The 10,263-nt window shown below is 38.0% G+C and overlaps 3 protein-coding genes across 3 annotated transcripts; 1 reads left to right on the top strand and 2 right to left on the bottom strand.

The window, feature by feature from the left end:
• Nucleotides 1–978: 978 nt before the first annotated feature.
• Nucleotides 979–5,889, bottom strand: LOC103325145 (RNA-binding KH domain-containing protein). The gene is made up of 8 exons (XM_008227283.3): nt 5,543–5,889; nt 4,569–5,183; nt 3,391–3,882; nt 2,586–2,825; nt 2,052–2,318; nt 1,909–1,964; nt 1,710–1,806; nt 979–1,559 (listed from the first exon to the last, which is right to left on the bottom strand). Exons 2-8 carry the CDS (start codon nt 5,157–5,159, stop codon nt 1,428–1,430), a joined length of 1,875 nt encoding a protein of 624 aa, XP_008225505.1. The 5' UTR covers nt 5,160–5,183; nt 5,543–5,889; the 3' UTR covers nt 979–1,427.
• Nucleotides 5,890–6,103: 214 nt separating this feature from the next.
• LOC103325143 (Small nuclear ribonucleoprotein family protein) lies at nt 6,104–6,746 on the top strand. The gene has a single exon (XM_008227280.3). The coding sequence runs from the start codon at nt 6,292–6,294 to the stop codon at nt 6,637–6,639; it is 348 nt and encodes a 115-aa protein (XP_008225502.1). The 5' UTR covers nt 6,104–6,291; the 3' UTR covers nt 6,640–6,746.
• A 502-nt stretch (nt 6,747–7,248) lies between these two features.
• DEG5 (DEGP protease 5) lies at nt 7,249–9,944 on the bottom strand. Its single transcript, XM_008227281.2, has 8 exons — nt 9,624–9,944; nt 9,207–9,356; nt 8,979–9,041; nt 8,745–8,834; nt 8,261–8,383; nt 7,935–8,022; nt 7,756–7,830; nt 7,249–7,486 (listed from the first exon to the last, which is right to left on the bottom strand). Exons 1-8 carry the CDS (start codon nt 9,885–9,887, stop codon nt 7,380–7,382), a joined length of 960 nt encoding a protein of 319 aa, XP_008225503.2. The 5' UTR covers nt 9,888–9,944; the 3' UTR covers nt 7,249–7,379.
• Nucleotides 9,945–10,263: the final 319 nt, after the last annotated feature.

Genomic DNA, 10,263 nt, shown 5'->3' with positions numbered 1-10,263 from the left:
CTAGTGTAAAGGAACTGATCTAAAATTCTACAGTTCTGTACAACCTATATCTATCTATATCTGAAGCAAGAAGTTTCAGCACTGTAAACAATTAGTGCCAAACCACTACAACAACCATCTAGACATGATCCGAGTGGCATTATGTCAAAGAGCATGCAGGTTCTAGGGGAGCATCATCGCTAAACAGCAATACTGCAACACAGTCAGGCCACATTTGCAGACAAAAATTCGACCACGAAATGGACAACTAGAACTAGAATATGGTAACTCAATCTCCACCAGAACTAGATGGCATCTCAATCTGCAAGCAGTTTGATCTATGAGGAGATAACATGGGTTGAGAGAATGCGCTGACATCATTAATGCAGATAATCTGTTTCTTGCAATTAGTAATATTGAATACCTAGCTTAGTTGAATTTGTGAAAAGAGAAACTAAGTAGCTCTGGAAGCACAGTAGTTCACTCATGGATTAGATTCAGATAGCAAAAACAAAATCCTATAGCTGCTCAAAACCATTGCGATCAAGAGGGCAATATGAAGTCACGCTGTCAAAAAGACAGCTCCATAATTGTGAATATTGATTTATCCAAGGATCTTATGAAGCAAAAGATTTCAATGTGCAGGGCACACTGATTAATGTTAGAGAAATGTTGAGAGATTTACTATGCTTGTCGTGAGGATGGCGGCAAAACAAGTCAAGAGATCAATTAGTATTTCACATGTACAGTGATTTCAAAATTTTGATTATGTGAAGATGTTTCACATGCCCGAGATGAGGACAGAAGATAGAGAATAAAGAAGGAAAAAGATTCCCTTGGGTTTATCTAATTGCAGAAAGTGGTTCCTCTCCGTTTAAGCTGCTGTATGCATCTAAATTACGCAGAACAGCAAAAAGAAGAGATCATTACCAATAGCATTTCACTTGCACAATTGATTGAGAAGATGCTGAGAGCAAGATGCTGAGAGCAAGAGTTGAATGGCCAGAGAAATAACATGCATATATAATAAGATTGACAATCATGGTCATTACTGAAACTGGCAAGAACATCAAATTATAGAATATAGGGTGTGACAATACCGAAAAAGATGAACTTTATATTAGCGAAGATAAGACCAGATGAAGTGATGTGACAGGAAAGAAAGGAACTAATATTGTAGATTAAGAATAGATTCGGCGACAGACAGAAGGCTACATGCCTAAGCATAAACCCTGCAGTGAATCCTCTGGCTCAGTCTCAATACCCGCTTTAGTGGGAAAATCAGGAAGAGTCAAGTTGAATAAGCCTAGAAAAGAAGCCTTCTCCAAAACCAAACCTAAAGGACTAGGATAGGAAGAGAAATGCCCAAGATTCTCTGCTGTACACATCGGACATATATTAGCCTAAAGGACTATTCACCTTTAAACAGCAAGAAGCACCCTAGGAAGTTAGGGGGCCATTATAAACGCCTGAATCAAGTTCTCTGCTGTACGCTTCTGTTCAGGTGTGCCAGATATATGAGCAATACGATCACCTCGGGAAGATTTGGAGTCAGAGATCTCTATCATTGCTCCTGATATCTGTAGGAGAAACAAATATACATGGGAATGACATCAAAGACGCATACTGAATATGTTCAGGTAGAAACAACCTAGATTTTCCATGTTGCTCCTTCTCCAAATAATAAACAACCAGTAGATGCAGATCCTAAAATGGAAAGATTCTCTCACCTTCCGAATATTGGCTATATTTGCCCCTCCTTTGCCCAGCACCTTACCAACTGCATTAGCAGGAACTAACATCTCAAGTGTTGAAGGGGGTGGCAACCTGCATAGAGGCATGTTATTGAAAAGTAGTGTAAGGGTGCTAGAATAGAAACCGAAAAAGGCAAGCTTCAAAAGAAAATAGAAAAAAACTTAATACGCTGACCCTCCATATAACTTGGATGAATAAGACGACATGGATCCATAGCCATTTTCTCCCATCTAAAATAGAAAAATCAAGCAAGTACTATCAGAGATTTATTTACGATATTTATTCAATTCCAAAATAAATTACTAAAATTGACATACCGACATAGATCCATATCCATAGAGGCTACCAGAAGAATGCATGCCCAAGCCACTTCCACTTTCAGCCCTCTGATCATAACCCAATGAAGTAACTGGGGGGACAGAAGGCAGGACAGATGGGATTGAGAGACCAGTGCCACCGGAGTACAGGGATTCAGCACCACCAGAGGGGTTATGACCACCATCTCTGTCCTTTAAGACATCGTCCCGGAGCCTCAGAACAATCTGAATAAGTGCATCCCTCAAACTACTGGGTTCTCCTGCCACCTAAATTAGGAAAAATAATTATAATAATAATAAAGAGGTGATCAACAAGAAAAAAGTGAACTATAAAGCTCAAGGAAGAATGCTTCCAACCGAAGCCGACCATTGAACCTCCAAAAACAGGAACGGGTGCAAAATGTGGTCTTATTTCGTTTTGCAGGTATCAAGCAATCAATCAGAATCAAGAAAAAAAGAAAGACATAGTGGAGTTGGAGATACACAAAATTTCTAGGTATGTGCAAAGCTGAGACGTATTTATTTAAAACCAACCTCAACAAGTTCGTCATTAGCATCAGCACATTTAGGCTTATCAGCTTTTGAAATACGGACGTCAGCTTTTGTTCTCTTTCGGATTTCATTTATAATTGAACCACTTTTTCCAATAATACAACCAATAACTTTAGATGGAACAAGAAGTCGAATAGAAACAGAGTCATCATCTTCGTCATTTATCTTCCCTTGCAGCAACAGAACAGCTTCAACTGCCATGGATTTCAGATCATCGGGCGACTGCCAAACAATAAACCCAACATGATCAACATGTACTAGAACATGAATACCAAGCACAGATGTGTGTCCTATGGATAACGCTAGTCAAGATGATTCACAACTTAATCACCCAACACAATGTTGATCATGAAATTTTAGTGACAAATCCAGCATTAATGTTAAATGCAGAGGAATGGATAAGAATGAGTCTTTCTCAGAACCAAATCCATTTTTGACATCATAACAGTAAATAAACAAGAGCACATGCTCACAAAAAGATCTTGGCGTTGCTAACATCTACATAAACCCACAGCTTAAGGAAGTAAAATATTGGATTTGATAGAACTTCCAGGACGAAATGTAATTTTGTCTTAGGAAATACTATGCAAACGCATCAGTAGTACATCTAGCATATGCAAAATACTGAATTTAGTGGCAAATGGATTTATACAGGACTCTCCCTAACTTTTGAACTTTATAAAGTATACCAAAACATAAAGGATGAGTATACTCATCCTTGTCATCATGCCATCATAGTCATACCTCTATTGCAACAATAGTAATAATACACTCGTCACGGTCATACCTCTGTTGCGGCAACAGTAATTATACACTCATCACGGTCCTTGGTATCATCAACCTCGACACGAGCGCCACTTGCCTGCCTAATGATTTTAATTGTGCCCCCACCCTTGCCAATTACACGACCAATTTTGTCAAAAGGACACAGTACTCGCACAACTAACTCCTCGGATCGGGAGGCAACACTGAAACCAGAAACTAAAGGAAGGGCAGATGAATATATGGGCCATGTATTCCCTGTATCCGCGTAACCTTGAAGATCTTGTACATGTGTAGCACCTATAATTGGAGGTACAGATCTAGAAGGGACGATAGGATCTGCACTTTGATATATTCCACCTGGTTGATAAATAGAGACATCTGATGGGATAATTATGCTTGGAGGGGCTTCTGGTACTGATGTCTCAAGAGGAATCTCTTCCCTCGGAGCAAACTTGTACATAATTGCAGAGACTGCAAACAATGCTCTTTTCACTGCTTCGGATTCTCCATTTATCTGTTTACAAAGGGAAAGGAACTCTTAACACAAAAACATTACCAAATAAGAAGTTAACTAAACGGGAAAGTGAAACCTCTAGAGAAAATTGACAAGTATAAAATAACGAATCTATTGTGAGAATGTGAAGGTGACAATGTCCCACATTGGAAAGTTGAGGTTCCACCCCAAAACCAATTGGCAATGGGGGGAGTAGCCAACACCTTATAAGCCCTTGCTAGGTTTCTCAACTTTCCAATGCGGGACTTTGTCACCTTCACATTCTCACATCTAATACATTCTATGCACAAAGAAGGTCCATTTAACACAACTATTAAGGATCTTCAAAGTAAAATGTTCAAACAATTACACAATTTCTCTATATGTTGTAGAGTCCCTAGAGACTGTTCATTCTATGCACACTATAGACTGTTCATTCTATGGTATCCAATAAAAGTATTTCATCAACAAAAGAAGAAAAAATGATCACGATTCGGGAAAAGAGCCACATCCAAGGCAAGAAACAACGAATATGGCCCAGAACTAAAGAGGTACTGTATCGACAACCCAACATTCGAATGGAAATGACAACTTTCAAAAACAACACCAAAATTGTAAAAGCCATATTCCTAAATGTTTTTATGACCAAAATCAAAAGCAAAACTGAAACATGCAGGAATTATTATTTTTTAATAACAAATACTAACCATAAGAAAATTGTCAAAGTCCATAGCGCATGAATGTGTTGGGTCAGTGGCATCTTTTGCAACAATCTTAATGTTGGTCCTCGTCTTGCTTCTCAGTTTCTTTATAGTCGAGCCAGCCTTACCTATTATATTTGCAGACTGGCTAGAAGGAACAAGAATTTGACAGTCTTCCCTACTATCTCTCCGTTTCTTGTCAGAGTCTCCAACAGAAGCCAATGCATTTGAAATGGCAGTATGAACTCTAAGAAGAGCATCCTGGGCAGCACACAGAGGTTCCCTATCACTGAACTCATCATCAACTTCGACTTCTTCCTTATCCTTAACATAGCTGTATATATTTATAACCCTATCTTTAGCACCTGGAAACGGATCCACAACCTTGATTTTCGCTCTAGTATCTTGCCTTATTGTATTTATCACTTTCCCACTCTTACCAATAACACTTCCAATAACCCCATCAGGGCATAGAATCCTATAAACAACCATTTCATCACTACCCTTTTCCTCTCTGTCGTTAAAACGCCTCTTTTGGTTCTTGTTGCCCCCATCATGGTCTCTCTGAGAACGATAACGCTTACCCGTTTCACCCATTATTCCTCTCAAAGGATTTTCCTCCTGAAACCACAACACAAAACAAACTTAAGCACTCTCCTATAATTAATTGAAGACCACTAATTACCATACAACAATAGTGGCAAGGCAAGTAAGAACAATATTGATTTTCATTCATTCGTGGGGGGTTTTCTAGCTGCAGTGGTTTATGTGAATTTATCACAACCAATGTCAGAGTGTGAATCTCCCAATCCCCCTTGGCCTTCTGTGCACCATAAGGAAAAAATAAAATTGGGTCGTCTTCCATTTTTAAAGTAGGGGTATTTTTACAGAGAAAAAGGAAAAACCTTCCAAGGAAATCAGAAGTAGATGATGAAGCGGCTAATCCAATGGTAAACCCAAACCCTAGTCGAAAAACGTACCTTATAATCAGATAAGTTTGCCCAAGACAGAGGTAGAGGCCTCTGAAGCCTTTCGGATTCTTGAAGTAGTCGAGTTTTAGATTCCTTAGGTTTTTTTGTTTCTTTGTTTTTGCTTGTTATTTCCTCTAATTAAATATTTGACGTAGGAGTAGGAAAGGAACGGTTAGATGGTTCTGATACTGAGTGCGTCATCTTTGGACGGCCTTGCCATCAAGTTGCTCCTTTAAAATTCCCTTTTTGATAATTATTAAAAAAAATTATTCCCTTCTAATAATTTTTCTATTTTGAGCCAAAAAATTTCTTTACTTAGAGATTCGTTTTTATAAAATAATTCCATGGAAGGAGATGCTCCTTCTTATTATAAATCACAGTTTTATAAATGTGTAAAAATAATTCTTCAAAAAAATATTTCCACACACAAATCATACTATATGTCTCGTAATTACAAATCGAAGTTTGACGGAATGTGCAAAAATAATCGATCAAAAATATAAACAGAAAAACTTCTACACACGTGGTACTCTCATTGACAAATACATGAGTTTCTAGAAAGTCAGTATTTTCCAATCCAAAGATTAACACTCACAGGGATTGCCAACATATGGGTACTTTAGTATTTTTCAGTTCAACCTTTTATTTTTATTTCGAGTTTTATACTATTTGGGCACAAAACTAAAAAGATCATCGATCTGGGCTTATTACGAATTTCATCGAGCATCTGCGAACTCAAACGCAAACGCACTACGAACATGGAACAAGAAGCGGCGGAGACACTGGTTCAGGCGGCGAGCTCCGATGGTTCGAACCCGAAGGGGCCAGACGAGTCGGAGGCTGTGAACCGGGCAAGGAAATTGCTGTTTCGGCGGGTGCTGGTGGGGATAAGAGATGGGCGGTTTTTCTTGGGAAATTTTCACTGCATTGACAAACAAGGAAACATCATTCTTCAAGATGCAGTCGAGTATCGTAGCACGCGGCGGTCTTCGCCTTCTCCGATGGAGCAGCGGTTCCTCGGTCTCATTCTTATCCCTTCTTCTTGCCGTGTCTCTTGTCATGTTGGTTGCTCTGTTGAAGAACAATTGTCTCTGCTTTCATTCTAGGAAGAAAACTAGACATATTAGGGTCCTGTTGCTATTGGGATATCTAGAACAAGTGTTTGTTACTCATGTATGTTTGATTTTATCAATAATATTAAAACGTTTTGCAATCCTATGTTGTGTTTAGCTTTCATACAAGCTTCATTCATGTCAGATTGTTTGTGAGCGTTGTGTGGCTACCCATGAATTCGATTTTTCTTTCGTAGATGTTCGTCCATCGAAGAATTCAGGTGAGTTACTGGATCACTAGTTTGCCACATAGTGCTTTTATAATTCTTGACCAAATTGGCATGCATTCTTCGAATTTGAGATATCTGCTAATAGTTAAGTGTTATGATTCTTGCTTGTCATCATAGTTAAATTCTGTGTTTAACACAGTATGATGCTTTTGAACAATCATGAACAAAACTTTACAAGTAGGGGGATGATATTATAGATTTAGAGACTTCTTTTGTTGTTCTGGTACAACTATGGTTAAAAGGTTTTCTGCATGATGTGGTGAAGTTCATATGGAAATGACAAAGTTTTCTGTTGAAGCATGACAAAGGAAATTTTGGTAGCACCATGGTGCATTGGAAAAGTTAACCAGATCTTGTGTGAGGTTATCATGTATGTTCTTCACAATCCATCAAAATCAATATTCATTTAGAAATTGGATCGTGTTCTGTGAAATTTATACAGCTTGTTTTTCCAAGAGACATATCGGATATGAGGAATATGTTTTAGGTACAATGGTAAATCGATCAAAACCTGTCACGGTACGGTGTTCCATATACAATAAGGTACGGTACAGTTCGCACAACAGTGTCGATTGGTATTGCAAAGTTAACACCAGATGATGCTCCTGTTCCTGCAAAATATAGAGAGAAAATATAAGCATTTAAAAGAAGTAAGTAAGTTAGCTTCCAGTGTTTTCATGAAAAGGTTTGAAGCTTTGACTACGTTTTATAGTTCGGATATGTTTTGCTGGTTAAAAATTTTGTTAGGTTCCGAGTTCCAGCCTTCTGAATAGGGTAATAGAACTTGGGATTCAAAATCTCTTCCTGGTGTGGTGCTGCCAACTAGTTTAGAGCTCATTCGAGGAACATTTGATAATACAAATGAAAGAGCATGCTTTACCTTTGCGAGTGAAAGTTGCTGTGTTGACTCCAATAATATGACCATATGAATCAATCAACGGCCCACCTGAATTCCCTGCAGAAATTCTAACATATATAAGGCTGAAAACTTTGACATTATAAGAAAATGAGTGAAAGTTTATGCAAAGGCTAGAAGATTATGCAAATTGAAAATGTAACCAGCGTTAATGGCAGCGTCTGTTTGAATAGCTCCTCTAATGGCCTTTCCATCTGGTGAGGGTATCTCCCTGCCTAATCCACTGACCACCTGCAATATCCAAAGTACCCATCAGATCATAACACATTAGACAAAGAAACTAAGATTTTTTTTTTTTTTTTTTTTTGAGTATTAGGAAAGGAAACTAGTTAAATTTAAATTTAAACCATCTAATAGTTTGACATTTTGCTCCCTCTTGTTGTCGACATAAGGAAATATCATTCGAAATTGATCAAAACATTAAAACACTCTAAAAATGAAGTGTAGATAGTGATATTAGAAAAGTTACCCCTATTGTTAGAGTGTTCTCGTATCCATAAGGATTCCCAATGGCAAAGCAGCTCTGACCCACATGTAAACCATTAGATGTGCCAAGAACAACAGGTTTTAACTCATGTCCTTCAACATCAACCTGCACATGGTATTAGGCTAAGAATCTCCAACACTTCATAGCCAAAATAAAGACACTCACATGTACTTGATAGTTTAATGAATGCAGTAGGAGAGAAAACTGAAATGTTGCCTGGGAAGTTCCTTATTTCAAATTGCTCTTCTTTATGCAAATAATGAATGAATATGGACATGGTGCATTAGTTTACAAGATTTTAAGAAATGAGATTGACATCAATACAATGATTTCTCAGTATCATATGCATATTACGTGGTTCCAGTCATATACGAAAAGTCTTTGGTAGATTATGATACAGTGGCTGAAAGTTATCAGCATACAACAATAAGGAACTAAGAAGAGCAACGACCAAGAGAATAAATACCTTAAGAACAGCCAGATCATAGGCTGGATCCACACCAACAATCTTGCCTTCACTGTAAAAACCATTGCCTCTTGCATCTACAAGATAAACCTATAAAGAAGGACACGAAAGAAACTTTGAAAATTCAGACGAATGACTTGAGCTCCAAACTAAAACATTCAACATCAGTCAAAACAAAAGTTTAAAAAAAAAAAACTATTACAAGGCTTTTAAATCGAATAAAAAGGACAAAACCTTACAACGCTGTAATCCGGTTTGGTCTGTGGCCAATTTAGCCACAACGTGGTAATTTGTGACCTGGAGAGACAAAGGATTGACTAATTTCAGTACCATGGATGTAGAGATTCGTAAACTAAAATACTATACCTAATTATCTGGGAGTAGATGCAAATTACTATAACTCGCTTGCACCAGAATCTAAAGTTGAGTTCAGATGGAGAAGCAGAAGATAGGTATGCTTACAATGTGACCGAACTTATCCCAAATGAAGCCTGAACCTGTTCCTTCAACTTTGGAATTTCCATCCTCACTTAGGAAGATGGCATCAGGAGAGGCCTTGAGGCTTTTGTCTATTTCAAGGTCTTTAATAAAAACAACTGATGGAGAAGTTTCCTACGAACAAACACATTCCCCACACATTAAAGAAAAATGAATTTTGAGCAGCAGATTGATGCAAAAAGTATCAGATTAGGAAAAGGTAAAGAGATCAAGATCATATGAGTAACAAATAATGCAGGCCTCTCTGTGACCCAATTGTAATCTCTGCGTAATATCAACAATTCTCCTAAAAAAGGAGCTCTCAATTTAGAGAAAACCATGAAAAATGTGTCAATTGAGAGAGAGAGAGAGAGAGAGAGAGAGAGAGAGAGAGAGAGAGACCTGGAAGAGATGCACAGAGCGGTCCTCTTGTTGCTGAAGCTCATCTTCTTGTTGCTGCTGAGCAAGTGCAAGGAGAGACGAAGGTTGTGGGGCAATGGGGTTATAGAAATGGAGCAAAGATGCCACCACAACACTTGGACCGAGCACTATGGCTCTTCTCCTCTTGAGAAGAAGACCCTTCTGTGAAGGGTTTGAGGAAGAAGAAGAAGAGTTGGTTGGTATTGGAGAAGGCTTGATTTGGCTAAGAAAACCCAACAACACCATCTCTCTCTCTCTCTCTCTCTCTCTCTCTCCCCCTTTCTTTCCCGGGTATTTTAACAGATTTTTTTATTTTTGGGATAAGTACGGCTGTCTATGTGCTTCACAACGAAACGTTTGCAGACAATTTTCAAAAATATTAATTCAAGAAAAATGTTTTGGTTCAATGGGCCGGGTTAGATCCATTTAAAGAGAGTTAAAGCTCAATTTGGGTCAAATGGGTTTTCGATGTATGATGGGTGTGTTGATCAAATTCTTGAAACTACTTAGACTCAGTTTAGGATTGTTGTCACTTTTAAAAAAAGTTACTTATGTTATGCTTTGAAAATAATCAGTTGTAAAGTAAAGCAGCTCCATGTTTGGTAAACAATATTTTTAAAGT

Source organism: Prunus mume, linkage group LG3 (genome assembly GCF_029339155.1).
Source record: "Prunus mume cultivar Tortuosa linkage group LG3, ASM2933915v1, whole genome shotgun sequence".
In the NCBI taxonomy this organism is placed as follows: domain Eukaryota; kingdom Viridiplantae; phylum Streptophyta; class Magnoliopsida; order Rosales; family Rosaceae; genus Prunus; species Prunus mume.
The sequence above is the reverse complement of the archived record's forward strand: the minus strand, read 5'-3'. Positions and strand labels throughout refer to the sequence as shown.